The sequence below is a fragment of the Apis florea genome, unplaced genomic scaffold, assembly GCF_048593485.1.
Source record: "Apis florea isolate Af1SG1 unplaced genomic scaffold, ASM4859348v1 contig_3170_pilon, whole genome shotgun sequence".
NCBI classification, from domain to species: Eukaryota; Metazoa; Arthropoda; class Insecta; order Hymenoptera; family Apidae; genus Apis; species Apis florea.
The window spans coordinates 5284628-5312558 of NW_028256714.1; the positions used below are offsets into that span (position 1 = coordinate 5284628).

At 23.7% G+C, this 27931-nt stretch overlaps 3 protein-coding genes and 2 long non-coding RNA genes across 8 annotated transcripts; 3 read left to right on the top strand and 2 right to left on the bottom strand.

Moving 5' to 3' along the window:
• Positions 1-167: 167 nt before the first annotated feature.
• Positions 168-21510, bottom strand: Kal1 (anosmin-1 Kallmann syndrome 1). 4 transcript variants are annotated; one of them, XM_086910128.1, is made up of 9 exons: positions 21298-21510; positions 20023-20172; positions 6658-6782; positions 4750-4942; positions 3236-3565; positions 2544-2740; positions 2050-2194; positions 1731-1948; positions 168-1218 (listed from the first exon to the last, which is right to left on the bottom strand). In XM_086910128.1, exons 4-9 carry the CDS (start codon positions 4937-4939, stop codon positions 976-978), a joined length of 1323 nt encoding a protein of 440 aa, XP_086766254.1. In that variant the 5' UTR covers positions 4940-4942; positions 6658-6782; positions 20023-20172; positions 21298-21510; the 3' UTR covers positions 168-975. The 4 variants fall into 4 exon arrangements, with proteins under 4 accessions (XP_086766254.1, XP_086766255.1, XP_086766253.1 ...); XM_086910129.1 differs by lacking the exon at positions 20023-20172; XM_086910127.1 differs by lacking the exons at positions 20023-20172; positions 21298-21510 and adding an exon at positions 15717-16200.
• On the top strand, positions 4779-7237 carry LOC147657386 (uncharacterized). The gene is made up of 2 exons (XR_015292573.1): positions 4779-4905; positions 6666-7237. It is a non-coding gene; the product is annotated as an uncharacterized LOC147657386 (long non-coding RNA).
• Positions 16927-23958, top strand: btn (buttonless). Its single transcript, XM_031916004.2, has 5 exons — positions 16927-17183; positions 17855-18146; positions 18764-19041; positions 21506-21666; positions 23789-23958. The coding sequence occupies exons 2-5, from the start codon at positions 17860-17862 to the stop codon at positions 23876-23878; spliced, it is 816 nt and encodes a 271-aa protein (XP_031771864.2). The 5' UTR covers positions 16927-17183; positions 17855-17859; the 3' UTR covers positions 23879-23958.
• Positions 23864-26233, bottom strand: LOC100868411 (MKI67 FHA domain-interacting nucleolar phosphoprotein-like). Its single transcript, XM_012485522.3, has 4 exons — positions 25429-26233; positions 25125-25349; positions 24618-24726; positions 23864-24538 (listed from the first exon to the last, which is right to left on the bottom strand). Exons 1-4 carry the CDS (start codon positions 25564-25566, stop codon positions 24297-24299), a joined length of 714 nt encoding a protein of 237 aa, XP_012340976.2. The 5' UTR covers positions 25567-26233; the 3' UTR covers positions 23864-24296.
• LOC147657387 (uncharacterized) lies at positions 25736-27653 on the top strand. Its single transcript, XR_015292574.1, has 2 exons — positions 25736-25885; positions 26913-27653. It is a non-coding gene; the product is annotated as an uncharacterized LOC147657387 (long non-coding RNA).
• The last annotated feature ends 278 nt before the right edge of the window (positions 27654-27931 follow it).

The following is a 27931-nucleotide window of genomic DNA, read 5'->3' on the forward strand; positions in this document are numbered from 1 at the left end:
ATAACATGATATATTTATTTTAATTATAATTTTTTCTTTTAAATAAATAAAATTATTTTAGTACAAAACATTTTATAAAAAGTAGAGATGATTGAAATATATGCATATATCATTTTCATCGAATTAAATTATAATTATAAAAAAAAGGAGAACAAAAATAAACATTCTATATTTTACAGCATTAAATTATATTTTCATATCAATTGATATAAACTTATAATATCACAATGAATATCTTCTTCTTTTTTTTTTTTTTTTGAAATGTAAATACTCCAAAAGATAAGAACTCATTACATATATAATTAATTAAAATATACATGTATATTCGCTAAAAAATGATTATGATATATGGAATATAAAAATACAATATATGTTTACGTGTAATGTAATTTTTTTATCTATTATTTAAAGGATATAATCTTAGAAATCTAACTCTTTATCATAATAAAATCACAAGATTATTAAGATATTGTAACAGTATATATAGCATATAATAGAGAAAGAGAATATTGAATATAGTATCATATAATGTTTTATTTGGAAAAATAATTTATTGAGCTAACATATTAAAAATTCTGAATATTTTAGAGAAAATAATATCAATCTATATCAAAAATTAAAAATTTTGAATATAATTACAAGGAATGTTATATAAATTTTATCATTTCTAATTCACTTGTAATTTTTTTTAATAGAATTATTTTATATCTATGTATTTTTCCAAATGAACATTGTTTTATATATAGTAACAAATGTAACAAAAAAAAAAAACAATTGATCACATTCAAAAATATCAATCATAATATAGTTAATTTATTATCAACGATGATATATTATAGAATAAAAATCTTGTTTATCATGATGAATTAGCGATACGAATATATGGCTTTAAGTATTAAAACTAACTTTTCATTCGTACATTTGAACGTGTAAGATGGCAATCATATACTTTACGACATAATCTAAATTTATCAATCAGAAATAAGTAGCATAATGTCGTTTCCTTTTTGACAATTTATTATTAGTTTTACATTGTGTCGTTCTACCGTGTGAAAAATTGTTATCCTTGTCTTCTTCCGACTCGCCCAAACAACCGGTAGTGAAAAATTCTATACTGACACCATTTTCGTCCTTACTACTTATCTCGTTGAATATGTTTCGTACGTTCACGTTGTACGTGCATTCACTTTGAAGATGTTTTATTTCAAGGTGCGATGTCTGTAAGGGATAAAAGTGTATCTGCTTCTCGAAATTCAAAATTACATTAACTGCTAATAATTTAAACGAATTTCATAATCTTAGTATTATTTTAATTAATTCATATTTCACTGATCTTATATTAATCAATATAAAATCGATATTGTTAGTTACGAAAAATAAAATATAAAATTCCAATCTTTTGCAAGGCAAAACTCCTGTTATCGATTATTCAAGGTTTGGTCATCCAAATGACTGATTATCCAAAGACAATTATTTAATAATGTTTATGAAACATATCTTGAAACGATGTTAAAACTTATACGATAAACTTATTTTTCGTAATGCATTTCTCTTCTTAAATATGTACTCTCTTTTACATATGATGTAATAATCGATTTAATGATAAACTTTGAAAAAGAATTTCAGAGATGAAAAGAGGCTAAGCTAATTCTTATTTTACAAGAGAAAGTAAAAAAAAAAAAAAGAAAAAAATCAAGTTTCGACAGATTTCATTAGTATAGACATAGTACCTGAACAACTTTCCACCAAGACTTCTTTCGATGGGATACGAGTTTTTCCTGCGGTGTCGAGCAGGATGCCTCCCTCCAGGAGACGTTGTAGGCCTTTACATCGTGGTTCATCGGCCAAACTAAACGTGCCTTGACCTCTCCGCAGTGACAAGTCATTCGCCGTAGATGGAGATCGCCATGGTATCGCTCGCATCTGCGAGATCGTCTCCCCATATCGGCTTCAATGAAAGGGCACTTCTTCGTTTGTTATCCCAATTATTAGGCTCGACAGAAATACCAGTAGCAGATGGAAGAAGATCAGGCTGGAATTTTATCTTACCGTATATCATATAATCGGTGCTATTGAAAACTTTCGAAGCCTTTCGCGAAACTAATCGGCGGCCACCGTACAGCGCGACAGCTTGTACCTGGAGGAAATACTGGCACCTCACCTCCAAATCTTTCAGCTCGTAGCAAGTTTTGTCCTGAAATTCGACAAGATGAGAATCATTTTTCTTTTCAAATTTTCTCTATGTTCGAAAGATAATTCAACAAGAAATTGATGCAACATATATACGCATTCTACACAGAAAGACAGCATTTTTAACACATCTATAATTAATCTAAAGTTGCAAAAATGAGATATCGATAAATGAAGTTGTGATTTTTCATAATATTCAAACGTGTTTAAATTATTAATTATTAGTACGTGTCTACTTAATGAAATGATTAAGTTTAATTTTTAAAATTTAAATTTAAAATGGATTGTTAATAATTAAAGGATATTAGTAATATTAATTACATAGAAAATATGGAAAGACGTGTAAAACTTACTTTGAGAATTGTTTTGTGATAAACAAGAATAGAATCATTAGTGGGGCCATGGACGAGACGGCTCCAGAACACTTTGTAAAACGTAATTGGCACATCTGAAGCTGGTTTAATCCATCTCAGGGTTATACGTAATTTTCCATCTATCAATCGTGCGTTGGATAAAGTTAAATTTTGTGGCTCTTTTGGATTCCGTGGTTCTGAAAGTAAAACGCGAATTTTCAATAATTTTTTTATATAAATGTATCTTTCATTTTTATATCAAAGAAAAAAAAAGGTAACAACAAATAAATAAAATTTTAAACGAGTATTAAGTCATACGCATAAATATGATTAAAAAGAAACCTACGAATTTTTAATTACACGACTAACGATCGATATATATATAAAATATAAATCGTCAGACACTTTTAGAAGATTCTAGACGAGTTAATACTTATTAAAGTTGTAATTGTTGTTGATGGAATTTAATTTTTAACGTAATGTAAAGACAAATAAAAATAACGCGACAGTGGTAAGATAAATTATTAATTATTTTTTGAAATGAAAATTAATCAAAACAATCTATTTCCATGGAAATAATCATTTCACGAAATGACTTTAATTTAATTTCATCAGCCAATAGTTAAAATTTTTGATTTAGTTTGATTACAGATAGTTAGATTTAGTGTTATAGGAATAATATTCTTGTTTACCTCTCGTTTTGAACGGTCTGGATGGTTGAGAATATCCTCGAGAACCATTCCCATTAATAACTGCTACGCGAAATTGATACCAGTGTCCCGTTTTTAATCGTTCTCGTATCGTTACGTGCGATTTCGTCGATATCTGACGAACCATCCAAGAACTTAATCTAGATTCTATATACCTGGGCCCAAGTAAATGTCGTTCTTCCACTAAATATCTTACATCTTCGTTCTCGACGGAATCATTCGTTCGTTGGGTATTCGAATTTTGCCAAGACAATAGAATTAAATTGTTTTTCTGTTGTCTGATTTGTATATTTTCGGGAATTAGAGGTAAATCTGAAAAAAATACAAAAATATGCAAAAGATGAGAATTTGATCTTATTAATAATAATTTATTAGTTGTAACAGTAGAAGATTAGGATTGTTCAAAATTTTTAATATATTTTACACGAACAATATATTCTTCATTTTCATCTTTAAGAATTATTTTTAAGATTAAAATAGTATTGTATTAAATATAAATAACAAAAATAAAAATTTAATATTCTATATTAAATATTTAAGTACATTAATTAATTAATAATTTATTTTGAAATAGAATTTATAAAGAATTTGCTATTCTCAACATATTATTTACAAGGAAACGTATCTTGACAATCCTGGGAATTATTAATCATCGTGGGTGAATATTTTTCAAGTGTTCACTTTAATGCATGCTTCATATTGATAATATATCATGCCTGTGGCTAAAATTTTTTGTCATATGCATCTCAATTCAGATAAATGAAATGCAACGATAGCCCTTACTTAAGTAGTTGAGCCGCGATTTGCTCATCACTATTTTAAACTTCATTTATATCTTACTCGTATCTTACATATACAAATCTATCAATCTATTTATATTATTAATATTGTATAAATTTTATCTATTATTAAAATAGATGGATTACCATTGCAAAATTTTCACCAATAAACCATTTTTAAATAAGAGTTAATTAAATGATTGTGAATCTTGCAAAAAAATTTGCAATCTTGAAAATTTTGAAATTGCAATAAATACTTCATGATGTATGTGTACGTACATTTATCTTTTATGTATATAATTTAATAAATTTGTAAACAAATAAATAATCAGATCATCACGAAATACAAAAATTAAAAGATCTTTAGAAACGCAAAGTTCAAAATATGTTTCATACAAAAATAAGTACTTACAATGTGTGATTACATGTGTAATTGTATTGATAATAACGTTATAACATTTTAACGTACATATTTTAACGTACACTTTTCTAAAATCATTTCGAAAAATTGATCTGAAGCATTTTCCTTGTTTATCAAATTTGTTTGTGTCTAAATCAAAAAGTAAGTAATTTAATCAATCCAAAGATTTATTCGTAATATGTGCGAAATCAATGTAAGAATTAACCTATATTATATTTAATACAAGGAAACATAAAAAATAAATTGTTGTATCATATCGACAGTGACAATGACAAGTAACAAAATCCAATGCATACCAGTTACATTGTTCAAACCGATGGGATGCATACACGTGACACCGCAATCATGCCTGCAACATTTTGTTAAATCTGGACAACGAGAGTCATCTACGCAAGCTATTAAACAAACAGCTTCGAAGGGTGTCATGGATGCTTTATCAGGACAGTAACCAGGTTTTGTATAATTGGATTCCAAGCAATTTTCCATACACTAAAACAAAGTAATATATCACAATACAACGGTACAAATACATATACAATACATGTATATACACACATACATAAAACAAAACGATACATTCATAATTATATACATATTTAATAGTAATATACATATATACACACATACATGTACATACACGTACTCCAAATAATACGTTTAATTATACTGTTTAATATTAACTTTTCAGGTTTTTTCTTTTTTTTGAAAAAAAACTTTATATAAAATATTTATTTTTATTGGAAAAAAATATATCAAGCTCTAGCAATATAATGAATTGACGATGCTTGCCAACAATTAATAAAATTATATAAACTGTGATACTATCATTTATAAATTATTCATATCCAATTAATTTTCGAATAAAGATAAATATCTTTCATGATTCTATGATTTGTAACAGATTTGTTCAAAGGTTAAAAACATATATTGATTTACAATCCAGTGATTTTTCAATTTTGTATTAGTTTGTTTTCAGGGATTGATTGAAAATTCATAGAAATTGAAATTTTCAGAGATTTCGAAACTCTTAGAACTCGAAAATATATATTTTTGTCTTTTTCTTTTTTTGTAATAGATATTTAAATATGTTTTGTGAAAAATTTAACAAATTTCCATTTCTAGAATTTTTTAAATCTTGGAAATCAATAGAATAATCATAATTTGACATGGATAAATATTTCGACATATTTTAGAAAATGAAAAAATGTTTAATAACATTTTAACCTAGATAAGAAAAACTGTACAGAAGAAAATACTCATTACTAATATTTGCTTATAATTCTAGCTCTTAAAATTGTGATGTAAAGTGTAGAATAAATATGTTAGCTTATGACAGCCCAATTGACAAACTTGACAAACAATTACATAATTTTTCAAAAATTAAAAAGAATTAATTTTTAAAAAATGCTGAAAAGATTAAATTTCTCTATTATGAAACATCAAATAAATATAATAATAATTTATTATTGAAATTTCATAATATCCAGTAAAGATTTTATTTTATACTTTGATTAATATTTTTTTATTTTTTAATAATTTATCAGAAATATATAAAACAGAGAAATATATTAAATAATTTCTTACGAATCTTAATGTAAAAGAAACTGAAAAACTTTCGGATTGTTCAAAAACTTCAATTTCATGTCACCATTAAAATATTCATCAAATGAAGTATTTAATCTAAGTAAATATCTATTGTTAGTACATGTCATAAAGCGAGTGTCTTTGATTTTTACATACAATGTATGATTATTTAGATAAAATTCTAGACATTTGAAATACAATGGCAAGTGAGTTTTAAACGTTTGAATTAATTCACGGTTATACAACGCTCTATTTATTGTATTAGGTAATCTAGTCTAAAAATCAAATTAATGGTTAACTATAAAATTAGAAATTAGAGCATATCTTAGTACTCATAAATTTTCAAATTTCTATTTCGTTTTCAATTTTCTTCATTTGTAACGAGGTTGTTACAATCTATTCATACATTAAATGTGCTTCGAAAAGTAAAATTATCCTGAAAATTACTTTTGTTTACTTTTGTCCCAATTTGTTATGTAAATTTATCGTGAAAATCACTTTCTCGAAATATTTATCATAATAATAGAAAATAAATCTACACATTCGTCAATCTTTCTGTATAATTTCGATTTATTTGCACGATAAACTATAAATTAAATTAAATAATTAATAACACTTACTTTATCAGGGTAATTACCACCACAATGGATATCACATCTGGCAATATTGATAGAATCGTACTCCTCGATGTATTTGGTCCAAGATGCAAAACATCCTGGTACAAGCAACCACCAAAGCCACCATTCTGCAAAAAATTGACAACAATATTAAATAACATTGTGACTGAAATAAATTGAAATTCCAATGAAACAAAATGCAATGAGCTTACATGGATTAAATTACATGCATTTGCTTTCATGCGAAAGGTTGATACTGATACGAATACTTGGTAAATGTATATAGCATACACTACTGTCCAAAAGTTTGAAAGCAATGAGGAATACCAAATAATATCATCAAAAGTTAAGTATTAAACTTCTTTATTACAATAAAAGTTGAATAACAAAATAATATATTTTAAAACAAAGATTGAAACAAAATTTTTAATTTTAAATGTAAGATAAAATTAAATTTTTGATTCATCAAGACAACCAATATATTTTTATTGTCGCTTTTTAAACAAATTTTAAACATTCTATTTGTCAATTTTCCTTGTCTAATCAATAGTCAATATCAATAAATGTTTATTATTTAAGCAATTAGTTTTGTAATATTTATAAAAGATTTTTTATTTCATGCAAAAATATGATTATTTCTAAAGCTTTTGATATATGTGAGTAAATACAAACAAAGCATTACGTAAGCATAAAATTATAAGATTTATAAATAATAAGATTAAAATTTTATAAAAAAGCTTTGTATTAAAAAATTATTAAAAAATATAATAAAATATTTATAATATAATATCAAATAGTGTTCATAAAATAATTTTTCAAATGGTAAATGTAAAATTAATGAAAAAAATGATATAAATGATTGTACATCAAAATATTTACATTTTAATGTATAGATATGCAATAATTTAAATAAACATTTTATAATCAACGATATAAATTATAAATCATATTGATGAAATTCTGATCACGTATGTACATACTTGGTAACAAGACGTCCAACGACATGCGTGATTAATATGTATAAAGTACTTACTAATACTTGTATAAACTGGTATGTGTAGCATTAACGAATACAAGCGATTATGTACAGTAATTAATGGTGAAATCCAAGTTGCTTAAATCGAAATACACATTGTGGCATGTATGGTATGTATACATTCGTTATACTATCACAATTGCAATTTTTTGCAATTAAGAATTTTTTTCATTTAATTATATTTTTCATTTATAAATTATTCTTATTTTAGGGATTGTTTGTGTAATTTATATAATTTACATCCATAAATATTTATGGATTTATATTTTAATATGAATATACTTTAAAAAATTTATTATCTATTATCAATCCTATTACAAATGTTATCTTATATAATAGAAAAAGAAAACAAATAATTTATATTTGTATATCAAAAAAATGTACAATAATTTTATTTCGAATAATTATGCCAAAATTATTCTTTTTTGTCTTCTGTTAATATTGTATAAATATATTACAAGATAAATTATTTATATATGGTGATTGATTTCAGGAAAAATTAACAAAAAATTCTTTATATCTTCGAGTTCATTTGCGAAACATAAGGATATTCAATCATTTAAATTAGCTAAAAAAAAATTGGTAAGAAGTAGTTTAAAAAACCGGTTCAATTATTGTGATATAACTTCACTGTACTTCATGATGCCAAATAATAAAAAATTTAAGTATATTTTCGGTATTTCTGGAATACTTTACGTAACTGTTTATGATATTTTTATAACGTAATATTTTAAAGAATTTATATTTAAAAAATTTATAATGTTTTATATATAAAGAAATGACAATGAGATTCGTCATTAACAATTTTTTTTCAACATATATAGTGAAATTACATAAGATTAATCATAAAAAAATGAACAGATCTAAATACTAAAGTTTCATAAAATTAAATATTTCATTAACATTTAATTGAAAGAACGATGCATTTATATAAAAGAACTTTCACATTTTTATATCCATGTTTTTTTTTCTGTTTAATAATAAATATATTTAATTATAAAATGAAATTATTCATAAAATGTTTTGCAAAATATATTTCATCAATTTTTTCAAAAGTTAGAAGTTTTGCATAATTTTTAAATTTTAAATAATAATAATAGGGATTTAAATGAAATGAAATTTTGATTCTTTTTTCTAGATTAATTGACATAAATAATATAGAACTAACAATGCCATATTTATATCATACAGATCTTGTTATATTTCTCTCAATATTTTTATATATAATCGAACATATTTGAAACGATTTCTTCTATATAAATAAAATTATGCTTATATCTTTTTTTTTTTCGATAAAAATTTCAACAATTGTATCGAACAAAAATTGAATAAATAAATATATCTTAATTATTTTCTTCATATATATATACGTAAACTTGTCAAAAACTAAAATTGATATTATTTCAATTAATCGTGATCTTGAAATAACAATCTTCATCAAAATTTTCAAATTCATTTATTTCTTAATTATATAATCCAAAAATCTAGATGAAAATAAATATATCAATTCGATTTTTTTTTTTTTTTGTATAATAAAAATTACCTAAAACAAATATGATTCCACATTTCCCCTAAACATAACATTTTCTCAACTTCCCTCCAAACTTATAAAAATCTGTCATCTCCCTATTTTACACCGAGCCCTTCAAAAAAAAAATTTTTTTCAAAATACATCTATCACGGTTTCTAACGTTATTCGTGCCCAACTCGTACAATAACCTTAGAGCGAAAAGACGATAAGACGATAACGGATACGAGGTCTATTAGCAATTCGACAATACGTACGTTTGAGAATAGTCGGTAACCTAAACTCAACGGACAACTTCACACCGGGACTCGAGTGACCAGCCACGGGCATCAGGGGTGTCAAACGATTTCTGTACGTGAGACGAGGCATCGTGCAGATTCTGTGCTTCGGCATTATCCCTCTTTTAAAAGGACGTCGCCTCGTTCGTTAGCTGATAAATTAAGCGGAAGGACGTCGAGCCGCGCACCGAACCGGTAAAACCGAAGAAGACGTAGCGAACCGATCTCGGCGAACCGTTCGAACTGAGATCGGGCTTACTTTCTTGCGCGGACCGATCCTCTCCTGTACTTCTCTGGCACTTCTCCTACTACTTCGACCCACGCCATTCGTTCCCACCACCCTGCTACCACCCATCGCAATGATCGAATCATTAACTTTGGAAAGGGTCCTGCCAGTGGCGAATACAAGCCTTTCCGTCCCTCTCTCTCTCTCTCGCTCGCTCTATCTCTGTCCGTGCCCGCGCGAGTGTGTGCGCGCGTGTACACGTGTCTTTCTCTTCCTCCCTTCTTTTTCCTCCTCCTCGCTTTGTCTCTCGCTTTGCCCGCTGCTCTTCTGTCTCTCGAGCTCACTTTCTTTCTCCTTTCAATCTTCTTTCCAGTCCAATATTATTTCGCATTTCCCTTCGGATCAACTCACCTTGGTCTTTTTTCGCTCCGAGATAAGAATTTCCACCCGGCGCATTAGATTATTGAAATATATCGCGTTTCTTTTTTCTTTTTCTTTTTTTTCTTTTTTCTTTTTTCTTTTTTTTCTTTTCTTTTTAAGCGAACGCGAGAATATACTTATTGGAAGTAAAGCAGGTAACGGATGATAAGAGTGGAAGGAAGGATAATGTAAGTGTCGTGCTTGTCTCGGGTGTTTCTGCTTTTGTTTCGATATCTTGTGGAAAGAGGTATCTCGCCTCGTTAAAGTAGTCTTAAATGGCTTGTTTTCGTTTATATTATTCTAATATTTTATTTTATGATGGTCGATGAAAAGTTTTCGAATAATGTGATACGATAAATATTTTTGATACATTTTCTCTCTCTCTCTCTCTCTCTCTCTCTAGTTTATGGTTCAATTTTTTTATTTAGTTATATTGTATATATGTATGTAATAGTAAGATTGGAAAAATGATTTAAAAATGATGTGAAAATCGACTGAAAGAAAGGTAAAAGAGGATAATGATACGATATTTTAAAATTGGAATTGAAAGAAGATTTTTTATATTCTTTAATTTTGAATTGCTGTTATATAGAGAATGTCCAGGTAAAATATTTAAAGAATAGATTTAGAAAACAAACACAAAAATAAAAATATTTGTTAAAGTTTATTTTTCTATTATTTTTCTATTAAAAATAATTTAATTTTACACCAGATGAAGTGAGATAGCAATAGAGGAAGACATTATCTCCATTATCTTCATTTCACTTTATCTGGTACAAAATTGCTTATAAATTGAAAAATAAACTTCAATGAATATATTTTATATATTATATTTTGTGTTTGTTTAATTTTTGTAATTATTCCTTAAATTTTCTACTTATCTCGTCTGAACGCTGTATATATATATATATACTCAAATTGTCTACAACTTTGTTACAATATGTTAATAGACTAACTTCATGTGACATTTTTTTTTTCATTTTCACTTGTAGAGCAAACTCTTTTAATTTAGAAAAGTATGAAACATTCTATTTATATTTATTTAAAAATGAGGAAATTTATATAATAAAATATAAATCAATTCATTTTAATAAAAATTACATAATATCGCATAAATTTGCTAATAACATTGCATTAAAATAATAATAAATATTTTTCGTTTTTAAAATTTTTAAAATACTGCTCAAATTTATATGTTTCGTTTAAGAGGATATCTGTTCCTGTGGAATTTTTATGGAAAGATGCGTTATCATTAGGAACGTTTCTAAGAAGTGTTCTTACGGAGTATATATATTTTAGAATCTACATAATAAAAGTTTTATACAATCAAGTTATTTTAGAATATTTATTAAATCAAGTATCAATTTTACTTAACAGTATCATATCATTAATATATTTGTATAAAACAAAAGATGTTATTTAAGATCATTACACTATTCACAACAATAGAAAATATTTTTATATATTAATAAACAAAATATACGTTTTTATCGTAAATTTTATAAATTCTGTTCAAACTTTAGATAAAAAAAAAAAATTTTTCATATAAAGAAAAAAGTTTTCGAAAAATAAAAATTTTCATCTCAGCTTATTCAAAATTTTTGTACTCGAAAAATAATGTTAAAAAGTTAACTAGTTACCATAACTCTTTCGATCTTTCTACATTTCTGCAACGATTGGTCTCTTTTAATCTGTATGTACAGCTCATGAAATTAATCTGTAAACGAAGCGATTATTTCGTTTTTCGATTAAATGAATGAACAGCGTGGATATATCTATGCGTTCGTTGCGAATCTCTGGGTCCAGCCTGCCGCACAGGTATTGCAACTTGCAACCTGTGTGGCATGAGAACGGGGCCTTCTCTTCTCACATAATGAACGACTTCGAAGAACGGTAGTGGCATTGACCTGAATCTATTAGGGCTTTGGTTTGGCGGTATTATAGCTGCCCGTGAATCAATCCCTTACTTAGCAACATTCGTAGACCACACGAAACTTCGTATACCTCATTATACCGGTCCTTATTCCGCCTTGTACCACTTCTTATGTCGATAAAGGTACAACTTTATTCTTTTCGTATCCTTTTCATATAAAATATCGGTTGTACAAGTGTTCTTCTTTCATTCTCAATGGGATACTTTGGACCTTTCATCGTGTTCCGTTTATATATTTTCATGTTTATACATGTATCGATTATTCGCATATGGGTATCATTAATTGTAAAAGTTTTTTTCATTTTTTAATTAAAAGTAAACGGATATTATGAACATTTCTTCTGTTTTGTAATATTTTCATATTTATTGTTTTATATTTACATACGAGTATTATTCATTGAGAAAGATATTTGATAGGAAATAAATATTTAGATTGCAAACATCAATACATACACATACAATAATATTACATGTAATAATAATTTTTATTTAAATTTTAATTAAATTTATTTTGATAATTGATAAATTAAATGGAGAATAATTTTTGAAAACATGTTCAAAATGATACTAACTTTATAATCATTCAGATTTATTTTTTAATTAAGATTTAATTTCTTAAATTTTCAACTTTTGCAATTTTGTGAACACTAAATCGTTCTTAAAATCACTTTCATTGTGTCTTAAAAAGAAGATTTTTTTTTTGCTAGAGACTCGATCAAACAGAATTCGTGACAGTAAGATCATATCTTTATACAAGAATTCCGTAAATAACTCTTTGTATACCTCTTTGATCGATGATTTCATTCCAAATGCAGACGACAACGCCCACTCGTGTTAAGAGATCAAATCCCTATTTCAATATACACGTACGTAATATTTCTTATTTATTGCTGACAATAAATTGTATTCATTTTGATGATCCATAAAATTTAACAATTCGATGTTCACTTGTAACTATTTATCGCGTATGAATAAAGACTTATTGTAAAGTAAACATTTCGCCTCGATGTTCGAAGAACCATCAGTATTTTCACTCTGTTAAACTTTTTTATTTAAAGAAAATAATCTTGGCAGTTAAAAAATTTTAAACTATATATCTCGATGAAAAAGAAAATCTTAAAATGACGAATCAAATTTAATTTTAACAGTATAATCAGATTATACAATTAATAAAAATTAATAAAAATATTGAAAACAATATAAGTTTAAATATTCATGAAGTACATAATAATAAAAATACTTGAAAAATATTAAAAATATGAATCTTGTAATGCATGTAAGAAGTGACATGATTTGTTTAATGTCAAATATTACGTCGTTCATATAATGTAGATGTAAATACATATTCATAAAGTAGTACGTACAATAGTAATTATGATATATCTAATAGAAAACATTTTTTCAAAGGCAATAATGAAAATCAAAAATAAATCGATAATAAATTAAGTGTGCTTACAATCCATTGTGAGGAAACAAATGTTAATACATTATTGATAAAATATATAAATTGTAACACAATAAAGAGTTGTAATGGGATAAAATATAAGAAAATTGAATTTCCTCTTGTAAAAGGAATAAACAAATTGATAATCAGTCTTTGATAAGTATAATTTTCATGTTTTATTAATCTTTATGACTTACTATCTCGCAATTGTTTATACGAAAATTAAATATGGAAACGTTAAATTTTCAATTTCATAAATTTTACACATGTAAAATTATTTATTTAATTAATTTATATTTTATAACTATAGTGTGAAGAATTAATACATGCTTAATTTTTTTAATATCTCGGTGTCATTGCAACCGGAGTGTGTGTAACTTCTAACTTGATGATAGCGTATGAATAAATGACTATTCTTTATGGTTAATGAGAAATACAGGCAGCAACTACGGATTTATATACCTACAACGAAATTTAAACTCATCATATTCAGAAGCTTTGTGAGAAACTTTAGATATCATATCTAAAAATATGTAACTATTAGGAATATCTAAATATGTGAACGAAGTAATAGTAATTCTAATAGAAGATATTTATAGATTGATAGTTTGAAAAACACAATAGAAAATTTGTAATATGATAAATTATTATAATTAAAAAATTCTATTAAACTCTATATTATTTAGATAGATAAAAATAAAATTTTAATATATTTATCATGTTACAACATTTATCATAAAATTTCTTCCATAATATCTTTTTATTCGTTAATTTATATCACAGAATTTAAAAAAATGTTATAAGAAGAAAATTCAAGAATTTATTGCTTTTTTCAATGCCCATTATTCCTCTAAGTTCTAATATATATCACAATGATAATCATTTTTCCATAAATGATTATGCAAAACTTTCATTTACATAGATAATTTATAACAGATTTTAAGTGGATATTTTCAAATGAATAATAATGCATGTTATTATTGTATGTTAATGCATTACTCATTGGTCCGAAAAAATTTTCTGAAAGAAATTGCGAGGTATTTCTTATATGTATATGAATAGATATCAGATGGATATATAGATTGAATGCAATCATGAAAGTATGCATACTTTATATTACCCAAAAGCAAATGCAAATAATATGATATTAAAATGCGCGACGAATTAATCATAGCGAGCAAAGCACCCTCTTGAATCTATATAATCAATCATATACAAAAGTATTCATTTTCACACTATCTTATGAAAAATCTCTTATTTTAATAAAAATGTTGTGTATATAGAGCACAATAAACAATACAAGATTAGAGCAATTTATTTTTCAATAAGCATAAATTTTTAACATTTTTTCATATTTTGTGAACAATTTCAATTGGATATATTTTTTATAAAGCGTAATAAAACATTAAAATTTAAATATTTTATAATTTAATATTTGCTTTATCTTTTATATATATATATTTTTGCTACTGAATGTATATAAGAAGGTACAAGAAAGCGATAAGAAAGTAATAAGACTAGTAAAAATTCACAAGACTTTGAAAAATTCAATGTAACGTTTACATCAACTATTTAATTGTTTTAAAACAATTTTAAAAAATTATTCTACTCGAATATGTTTAATTGTGTTTAATTTAATTTTATTGAATATCAGATTGAAATTATTTAATTTTCAATTTTATTTTTAATTATAACAACAAATCTGCTGATGCTAAATCTAGAAAATAAATAAAAAAATATTTAAATATAGAAATCCTTTTTTATCTAAAAATATCATTATTGATGTATTACTGAGCAGATACATTATCGTGTAATAGTTATTATATAGAGATTATACACATATCGTTAACAGTAACAATTTTTACAATTTTTTCAAAAAATCAATTCCTGTATTTAACTTATAATATAATCTTTCTTACTTTCTTGATACGAGCATCAATAAACTTTTTTAAATGCCACTTAAAATTAAAATCAAAAATCGAAATGATTCTAATTTAAAATTGATTTTGAAATATGACAAAACAATTAAACAAAATTCAAATAGACTAATTTTTAAACAATTCGAATTTTTCGAAGAAAAAAAGATTTTCAATCCTATAAGTTCTAAAAATATTATTATTTATTATCTTATGTTTTTATTAATCTTGTTACTTTCTTTTCACACTGTATATATATATATATTTATTTGCTTACTTACTTATATATGTCTCCATAGACTATGTTGCATTTAATAGTTTCTCGTTTCATATAGAAGATCGTTATTGGTCAAGCGGATGTTGGAAATGTTCAAAGAGGAAAAGTCCTTTCCCAAGCATACGTCACTCGATATAAATAAGTTGAAAAAGGAAAGTAAACAATACCGATGACTAATAGAATCTTCGTAGTTACCCTCTGAGAAAGGAAACCAACCCTCGAAAACACGAAGAACGAAGATTGCTATCCATTTTCATCGTCCCTATTCTTTCTCTTCTGTTTTCTTAGGTGGAGCCAGAATTGACTTATACGCTCATTGACGCAATAATGGTTGACAATGGTGCAATGAAAAATTGTGTTGAAAATACATTTTGTTGTATGTACCCTATTTATTAATATATGATATATATATATACAAAATTTAAGTAAAACAGAGAGAAGAACATGAATTTTATAGTCATTGTTTTTCATAAATCTATTTTTATTTAATGGACGTTTCTTGTAACAGGAAATTTATGAAATGCAAATGTAAATGAAATAAAAATTTATTCTGACTTCTAAAGAAAAATTTCCAATAAAAATAGTATGTGTTATTGTACAACAATTGTATTTTCAAAATATATAACTATAATATATTGTGTTTTTTTATTATATAGTACGACAACAGAAAGTAAAATATTGGCAATAATATATTCTGAATTATTTATTAAAAAAAATATGTAATCATAATATATATATATATATATATTATTTTATTCCCACAATAAAAAAGAATCGTAATTTTAACTTTAAAATCAATAACAAAAAGTTAAAAAATAAAATAAGATAGAATTAATAAGATAGAAAAAACTGATAGATAGATTAAAACAATTCTGATCTTTTTAAATATAAGAAGTTATTCTAATTCGAAAAATTATTATATAGAATTTTATTAACGGTAATGGTGCACACGTGTATACATATATATTACAGATTTAAATTACAAAATAATGCGTATTTGTGTTAGAAGTCTTAGATTTAAAAAAAAGGTGACAAAAAAACATGGTCAACATTCAAAATAACCGAAATCTCAGAAATATCGTCTAGTTGTTCCTTCTCGTGCTGATCGAGATCGGTTCGGATTGGTTGGACTTGACAGAATAACTCTCTAACTCGGAACATTTGTCTGTCCTTTCAGCCCTACTCCATCCCCACGACTCTCATGTTCTCCAACTACATGTTTATTCGGATCTTCACTAGCCTGTCGCAGAATGGTCGTATGTGCTTGTTTGACATTTACAAGTTGGTGCTAATACAATTCACAAGTAGTGGGTGATCTTGTAACTACTTTAGGAGTAAAATTTATCTCGACCCTAGAGCTATGCAATTATTAAATATTTAATTCTTTAATTAGTGATCTTACGTGATTTTATGAAAATTTTATAGACCTTCATATTAATCTGATAACAGGATTGTTAATATTTGCGCTTAGGTAAGTATTAGAATATTTTGCTATATTTTTCTTTTTTCCTATTAATTTCGAATAATTTAAAATTATATATTTTATTAATTGTATATTTTTTAATCATTATACATACTTGTGTTCATTTTAGTTTTTTAATTTTTAATTTGTATAAATTCTATTATTTTATACGTGTCAAATATAATATAAATTTTATTGTATTATATTTATATTTATCATCTTGTAATATCATCAGTGAATTTTTTTTAAAGTTCAATTGCAAAAAAATATTTATATGTTTTTAAAACAAAATTAAATCATCACAACTATAATTTCTTTCAAAAAATCACAAATAATATCATTTTTCTTAAACTGATCGTACCTATATATAGAAAAAGCAATAATAAAAAATTAATGACATACATAAATAATATTAATATGCTAAATTCATCATATTTTTCTAAACCAATGTAAATACCACTTATTATTTTTAGTTAAATTTTTCAAATTACAGAAATCAATATTAAATAAATTTCCTGAATAAAAAAAACAAAAAATTATTCTCTTAAAATAATATTATTTATATAATGACCTAATACTTTTTAAATAATTACTTTATTGATTATATATCGCATAATTTTAATATCTTCCATTACAATTTTCTAAAAAATAAAAGTAACGTAAAATTTTTTTGATTTTAGATGAAATGTCTTGGTTAGAAAATATGACTACAACAAATCAACAATATTCCGAAAATATTTTCGAAAATCCATCAGTATCGCTGACATCGTCTTCTTCCGAATTGAATATTCAGAATACTTACTTTCATGGAAATCGCGAGCCTTCGTTCACCCACGGATATCTTTGGAACAATTTTTCAAATCCTTGCAATATTTCAACATCGGTTAACGCATTAAGTGAACTCAATCTGTCGTCATTTTGTACCACAAACATTCAACATTCTAACACAAATCGAAATTGCCGAATATACAGGTATAGAAAAATAATTACTTTATATATTCGAAGAATTGTGATTATTAATGAAAATTTTTCACTTATCGTTCATTTGTTACAAGATATAATTAAAAAATTAAAAATTTTTGAATTATTAATGAATACAAAAAAGATACATTGTTATTTCAATTTTTTTTTAGAACAATATCTCATTCAATTGTCAAATTTAATATTTTGAAATGAAGTTTTTAGAACATTTAATATAGTTTTCGCTAATTAATTATAGCAAAAAATGAACGATATATTATAATTATACTATATATAATATCGGTAAATTTATTATGTCCATTTAATATAAATTATTTTCATTTCAAATTTATTTTAAATAATTAAAATAATTAATATGGTTAAAGAATAACCATAAAAAGAAAAAAATTCTGATATATAACATTCTTACATTCTTACATTCTTATATTCTTATTTTTTAAAAATCTTTTTCAATTTTCTCTACAATTCAATTTCAATTTTAAATTCTTCACACTATTATTAACTTATTTTATTTTTTAACCACAAAGTGTCATCATTACATTAATCAAACAATCATTTTATTAAAATCAGAATAATTTGTTATTAAATAATTTCTTCCTCACAAGAAGATGGCAGCAATACTCGCACCAAAATTCTAGTATCGATGAAAAGGATACAATAGATGGAACGATGGAAAGAGTAAACGTAAATTCTACGGAACAATCTTTAGATTTTGTTTGCGAAAAAACTCAAGATCGTCAAATTTCTACAACCACGAGAATATTTCACGCTTGGGAGATTCCATCGTGTCAAAACTCCGAGCAAAACACTGAGAATGAACAAAAATATTATTTATGGAGTAATAATTCCTTTGAGAAAGAGGTGTGCTCTGTAGAACAAGAACGTGGTAAGATAATTTTACATAAAATATATCAGCATGCAAGATTGAAGCAAAAATTCAATATCAACATTTTGAGAGAATGTAATTCAAAATATTGCATGGGAGAATATTTATAATATATAATTCGAACTCACCATTTCCAATGGTTAATAATGAACGCAATATTAACTTCATTTATGGCATTACCGTCGCCAATATGGCTATAATGGAGCCAGCGTAGTCTAAATATTTATCAAGCAACGTAACTACCATTCTCATTTCATATCATTACAAGTAATAAAAGATGAAATTATCATAAAAATTTATCCTTATAGTAAAGAATTTAATACGATAAAATCATTTTAAAATATTTTATACAAATAGCACGTGTAGTATAGTTTTAATATGTAATAAATGTAATAAGGATAAACTTTTTTTCTTATTTCCATTTCAAATATTTCTTTAAACTGTGCATATGTTCATAAATAAAGTATATATTCATAATTTTTAAAATAAATAATATGTATAAAAATGAATTGGGATATTTTTGAACATTTTTATATATTTAAAGATGTATATTGCTATTAAAAAATAATAATTTTTTCATTTCAAAAATAATTTCCTTGGAAATCGAATTTGAAAATTTATAAAATTCAATATTTCTAATATAACTATTTCTTGTATATGTTCAATCTTGATTTTTTGACATTGATCCAACAGAAAAATTTATTATTTATTAAGATTCGTTTCAAAAATATTATATATACTTGTTCAATTGACGTCAGTTAATAAACATGGTAGATTTATTTGAAATAGATATAAAAATAACATTGCGATATAAAGTTTCCATTGAAAAATTAAATTTTTTAAGATTGATACACATTGAGAAATCCAATAAGGAAAAATATGATATTCAAAAAATTGCATATACCATACTTGTTCGATTGACGTCAGTTAACAAATATAGTAAATGAGATAGCGGTACGGAAGCAAGGCTAAGGGCTTTACCACCGATCCGACCATGTTTTATACATCATCGCCCGTAGATAATCCTGTGATTCCGACAACCTACATTATAGCGGCACGTTTATTAACTGGTACGCGGGAGCAGCTTGGTAATGACGCATCGAATATGAAGCTATTTTCATCTGACCGCCGCTTTGTAAATAAAAAACACTGGTTAAAATCTTACTAGGATTACGTTATATGTAATACGTATAATAGAACGAATATAAGAAATCGAGGATAACAATTTAATAATATATAAAGTGAAAGTATTCGAACATTTTTTTTTTTTATTTTCTAATGAATTTCCTGTTTTTAACGAAATTTTGTGCACGTACAATGAATTGTTTGAGCAATTCTTTGCAACCAAAATATTAAATTTTAAAAAGATGAAATTAAAAATTCAAGTTCAAATTTTTAATGCACTTTTTGTAATTTCATGATGATACGAAACAGAGCAAAATTATAAAATAATCAGAATTTAGTGCTTTTTTTATCTTTATATCATAAAAAAATTTTTAAATGTGAAAAGATATTGAAAATTTGGAATTAAATTTATCTTACAAAAATTTCCCATTAAAAAAAATACATATTTAGAATTGCTTCATTATGCTGTATATATGCAAACTTTTATCAAAATTAAAAATTAAATTTCTTGTAAAATAGTTTAAATACTTTTGAGATATAGTATATCAAATATATGATATTCAGAATGAGTCTTCTAAATAATAATAATAAAATAATTAGTAAATTAAATTAATATTTGTTGAAAAAATATTTTGTATGTTACATGATAAATGTTACATGAAATAGAAGTGACATAATTTAATATTATTAATTTTTTTCAAGTGGATATATGAAGAATATAAGCTTTATAAAAATCAATATTTTTTTCAAAAGGATATTTGATAAATGATATAATGCTGTTACAAATTCGCAATAATAATTCGACACTATTGTGTTACTTATTTTCAAGATTGTGCAATCGTAATATGTTATATTATATATAAAAACATCCTCTTATACACAAAGGTTGTCACATAACCTGCCGAATCGCACGATATCATTGCAATGAAATCAGTATCGAGTAGCTCATTTATATTATGTCTTAAATTTAATATCATTCAAACAATAAGATATATATGATTCAGGAAAATTTTTTTATGACAAATTGAAACTTAATCAAGTCTAATCTTCTATTTTATTAGAAGAAAAGTTTTGAAAAATTCTATTATTAATTAATTTTAAAAAAACAATGATGAATCAATATCTACTTACATGATTATCCATAATTATTAAAATAACATGCTATTCTTCTAAAATTTAGATTTTAACTGTATTTTTCACTGTTTTTATGTATAATATGTTATATAATAATTTTTATAAAATGTGAAAATGTTATTCTATTTCTTAAAAGTTTTGTATCTATCGTTTTTAAAATCATATCTTTATTACAATTTATTAAAATCATTAATTTTTATTTCAGAGACAAACAAAAGATTAATTGGTGATAAACCTCGTAAAGAAAGAACTGCATTTACGAAACACCAAGTTCGACACCTTGAATACGAGTTTGCGCATAGTAATTACCTTACACGTTTACGTCGCTATGAAATAGCAGTTGCTCTAGATTTAACAGAACGTCAGGTAAATTTCTAATTAATTAATTTATTTTAATAATCTAATATTTTTAAAATGATATGAGATATTTTCAATCCATTATTAATAGAAATTGTAATTTTGAATACGTATATTTATTAAGAATTTACAAATCCGTGTTATTAATATGCATGTACATTGATTATAAAATAAATATACAGATTATAAATATGTCTTATAAAAAATTTTTGAAAATAAGAAAAATTTCGCATGCACTTTTCGAATTATATTTTTTTAATATAGAATTAAAATTTTTTATAAGAAATAAAAATTATTCGAATTTATAATTTTGTTTATGAAAATATAATAATTTATTAGAATAAAGTGATTTTCAAGATATCATGAACATAAATATTGTAAAAAAATTTTTAGAATTTAATGTGTTTTTATATATTTATATTTTTTATATTATATTATATTATCCCAACAACTAATTTTAATAATTTTTTACAAAATTTCATATACTACTTATTTACTTTATATTTATTTCGTTATTTTTTATTATCTTGTTTATTTAACACTTAAAACGTTTATTATATATAAAAATATTTATTATATATAATTATATATAATTAATTATATATAAAATATGCATCTAAAATTTAAGAATATAAAAATATATAAATATGAAATATATATCCGACATATAAAAATTTAAAATAAAATAAAAAATATGCACGATAAAATAGAAATATATATGAAATATGCATATATATGGTATATCAAAATAAAAATATATATAAATTTTTATATAGAAACATATAGAAACATAAAGAATTTTTTACTCATAGGCTAGATGAACAAAAATTAAAAAATTTATATATCTGTGGCTCCATCTCGCGTTTGAACACTGAAAGCTTCGACTTGTTACTAGTATAACAGAATATGCAAAGAAGTATTCGTGACGTCACGATACAAAGAAACCAATATTATGCGAGATATTATTATACCCTCACCAATTTAAAAATGCAATATTGAAAATTAATTAATAAATAATGTTTTACTAAAAATTTTTATATTTTTAAACTTGCTTCTTAAAAATAAGATTTCAAAGAAATTTCTCATAAAAATTTTAATTTGAAATTCTTTTCAAACGAAATTAAAAAACATTAAATATTAATTAATTTTTAATATCTTATTTTTAAAATAAGTGAGGAGCATAATCAAAAGTAATAGTATATTTTCTTTATCCTTCTTGCACAATATTATTTTCTTTGCTGTGACGTCACGAATACTTCCTTCTATATTTTACTGTACTAGTAATAAATCAAAGTTTTCAGCATCCAAACGTAAGATTAGCATCATTGATATTTAATTCTTCTATTTTTAAATTTGTTCAAAATGTATTCTATCAATAATCTAAAATAAAGAAGAAAGCAAGTGAAAGAAGTGAAAAAATCGCAGAAATGTTGGAAAAATTACGAAAAGAGAATTTTTTGGAAAAAAGAAAAGAAAAAAGATATAAAAAATAATTTCAATTTTAAAAATTTTTTTAAATGATTATGATTAAAATAATTAAAATTTATAGTAATTTTTAATAAAATTAATGCAATTGAATAATATAAATAGAATAATGAAGTTTAAATAGTTAATTACTATAAGAATATTATTTACTTAATATAAAAATGAATACATAATAGTAAGAAATCATTTTTTTTTTAATTCAATTTAAAAAAAAATATTATAATATGAACAAAAATTAATAATTTAAAGTATATGATTATTTTATTTTTGTATTAAATACAACAATATGCACTTGTTAGTAGTTTATTATTTATTATAGTAGTTGTATTATTCTTTTAAGTAAAAAGTTTTTACTTACATACATTAAATCTTTATTCTATATAAAAATGTATTAGGATATTAACATTGTTCAAAAATAATTTGATGTACATATATATTAGGGCATTTATGAAAAAATATAAATATATAATTCATCTTAAATTATTTTTTTTATTTCTTTAACATTTTTTTCTAATCTCAACAAAAAAAAATAATTTATTATCATTGTATAAATTATATACAAAAATCATAATAAAAAATATTATTGTAAATATTAATAAATCACAAAATGTTTATTTTAACTATAAAATTTTCTTAATATTTGTAGGTAAAAGTATGGTTTCAAAATAGACGCATGAAGTGCAAGAGGACAAAAGCAGGATTATTAAATGAATCAGAGAAGTTTAATGTATCTTGATAATTATTTATGTAATTTTAAATATTTAAAATTTAATTGTAAATATTAAATTACATTAAATCATACAATCAAATAACAAATTTCTACAATTCTTAATTATAATATCTATTATAATCTGCTTTATTATATAAGTTACCTGAGATTGGAAATTGAAATATTTTTGAAACTATTAATTACATTGCAAAAAATTTTAAATAAAAATTAAATGAAGAAAATATAATTTTACAATTTGATGCTTTTTTTTTATAATTACAAGATATATAAAAATCGGATTTTTAAATGAAATATATATTTTAAATGAAATTATAAATTTTTTAATAAATCAATCAATTAAATTTATTATTTCAAATAAAAAGCTTAAAGTAAAGTTAAACTATTTATATCGCAAAACCATTATTTTAAAAAATATTCCTTAATATTATTCAGAATCACCTATTGGTATAAATTTCATATCAAAACCTTTTTCTTTTAATTTCTTTTCTAAAGTAGATAATTTATCCTTTGTACTTTGTATGAACCTTATATGCTTCTTTTTATCAATATTTCCATTTCTTATCTTAGTAACTTTATTTCTATTTATTATTTTAGGATAAATTTCTCTTGTCCATGATCTACCATCAAAAAAACCACTATGTTGTTTTTCAGGTGGAATATATGTAGCTAAATAAAAACATTACATTACATTAATTTAGTTTAATTAAAAAATTCATTTAATAATATTGTGTAACTTTTATGGTACCTTTTAATAATCTCCCACACATAAGATAATTATTCATTGTTTCTGCAGCTATTTTAGCAACTTCAGGATACATAAACTCCACATATCCATAACCACGACTTCTACCAGTCTAAAAATATCATATTATATTATCATATTATTATGTGATTGTATTTTATCTATTATTATTATATTATATATATATATTTTATCTATTATATATATATATATTATCATATATTTTATATTATTTTTATACTATTATGATGTAACAAAAACAATCATATATTAGAAATTGAACAAAATAATATTTTATAATAAATTTAAACTAAATGAAAAAAATGTTTATTAATAAAATGATTGAATAAGTTATATAGTTTTACTGATTATAATTTAAAAATTTGGTTCTAAATGTAAAATCTGTAAAAAATGTAAAATAAACAGATTTTGGAAATAAAATATATAATATATAATATAAAATTCTTAATTTATATTATATATAAATTAATAATTATAATAATTACTTACATTTTTTGACCGAACAACACGTACTCTAGTTACATTTCCAAATTGTTTAAAATAATCTGTCATTTGTTCTTCATAAAAGCCATGAGGTATATGTCCTAAATATACTATACCTCTTGAATGTTTTTTTTGGAATTTTTTTTTTTGTCTAATTTTGGTTTTATTAATTTTATATGATTTTTCTACTTTCGGAGTTGAAGTTGTGTTTATTACTTCAACTTTTTTTTTCTATAATATTAAAATATATTTTAATTTTATATTAACAATATTATTTAAATACATAATATATACTTAAACACCGTCTAACCTCAAGTACTTTTTTAACATTTTCAATTGCTTTGGATACAGTTGATTCCTCTTCTAAGCCTGATGATTTTCGTTTAATTTTTATTGCTTTTTTAACTGGTGGTACCCTTATTGCATTAGACCTTTTTTTAATTTTCATTTTAAATTTTCAATAATACAATCTATGTATAGAAATATAACGTTATACAAACTTTTAATACAATATGGTATAACTTTTAATACAACTTTTTGCCGCTAGGTGAAGACACATTAAAAGAACATTTTCATGTAACAAATTTTGATATTCATGATATCATTTTCTCTATTTCATTCCATAACAAATAGAATATTTATTATATCAGTATTATATCAATATTAATATCTTTAAAATAATATATATATTATTATGTGAATTTGTTTTTGTTACGAGAATTTGGGAGTCATCATTGTGGCAGTATTTACATATTTCATTTTTATAGGTAAAATTTATATTTTATTTCATTTTTAAAAACAATTCTTTATCTATTATTCACGTTAAAATTTTAGACTAAACAATTTCTCACTTTAATTATAAGATTTCAATAACTATATAAAGTCATATGTTGATTCAATATAAAACCTATTAATTTTATAATATAAAAACTATTAATTTTTTGATCACAGAAACAATTTTTATTAATTAATGTGATTGATAAATGTATCGATAAATTTTAGAAATAAAAAAGATAAAAAATATAGTGCATCAGGAAATGTACGTTTAACGTTTACTTAATTTATATTATATATGAAAAATTAAGTGATGAAATCTTTATACGATATTATTCAATTATATATGTATGTATACATGTTATATGATTCAATTTAATCGGTGGTTAAGAAATCATATGATTCGGTATATCGTTTGATAAACTACGATTCTAGGATAAATTACAAGAATTCATTCGTCATCATTATTTCGTAACTTTCTCGATATTCAAATCATAAATTCGATAAAAAATAATATTACATTAATATTTCATCATTATGTACTTTTGAAAATATAATTATGTTATAATTATGTAATTTGTCAAAAATAAATACTAATAAAAATGTTTATTATTCTAAATAAAAATTCGATATTCCAAATCATAATATTTTAAATATTAAGAAAACCATAATTCATATTTATACGTAAATAAGACATTCAATAGTATCATGTTATACAGATAAACATTTTTTCCATTCGTATTAAGAAGTCTATACTATTTAAAAAAAAATTTACTTTAAAAGAAACAGAAATTTTTGAATAGAAATATTTTGACCTCTTGAGTTTACACTTGTGAAGTGAATAAAAATAAAAGAAATTAAATATATAAAAAAAAGAGACAAAAGAATAATGTGAGAAAAAAGTTAAGAATAGAAACGTAGCCTTTTAAAAAATATAACTCTTTCCTTAAGTAAAAGCATATTAAGTCGAAATAAGTTCCTTTAATATTTAGAAGGCTCCTTCTCATCTATTTCAAGCAGCTGGTTGCCTCGTTGAACATCGATCGCATGGTCAGCTTTTTCTGTGTGAAAGACACCAAATATACATATATGTATATACATTAGGAGAGAGAAAGAGAGAGCAACGAAGACGTTAGAGAAAACGAGTCAAAGTAAGAAAAGAGACGGAATATATCTATCTTTTATAAACGAAGTATGAGACGACAGAACCAAAGGGTTTTCAGGGTCAAGGCAAACTACTCTTTCCTTTCTCTGTCATTTTCTATCTTTCACTGTTTATATTCTTCTCTAGCATACATAAGCTCAGTCATGTATTACGCGAGTCAGTGTCAAGGGTCACTGAACTTTTGATTCGAACCAACTTTGTCACCGTCTTTGCGCGTAAAACTTGAATTTTTCTACTAATCTTAATTACAAACAATATGGATAACAGTTTTTACAATTTTACTTAAAATTCTGGCTTATTTGAAATTTAATTAAACATTGATTGGCAAACCCCAGATAAAAATTTGTAATTGAAAATATATATAGGATTCGTTTTTATTAAATTAAATTAATTAATTTTTTTATTTATTTTAAGAAAAAGGAAAATGAAGAAATTGATAAGTTCTCCAACAAAATTATCTTCATAAAAAAAAAATTATAAATTGTATTTTATATAAATCACTTTTATTGAAATAAACATTATAGAAATCGATGATAGCTATAATATAAATATTATAAAAATATAATTTTAGGAATTAAAAAAACTTTTTTATTTAATTTGGTTTTTTTATTTTTTTATTTAATAAAATTTTTAAAAAATAATTTAAATTGATTATCTAAATTTATTAATTTTCTGATAATAAATTAATAAAAAGTAATTTGGAACGCAATCAATTTTTTGAATTATTATCAAAAAGTTGCGATAGACAAACATTTTATTAAAATTTATTAAATTAACATCTTATTATATACATTATTATATGTCATTTTTTTATTCTTATCTTACTATTGATACTTTTTTTTGTAATTGTAATTTTGATTTGTATAAATTATAT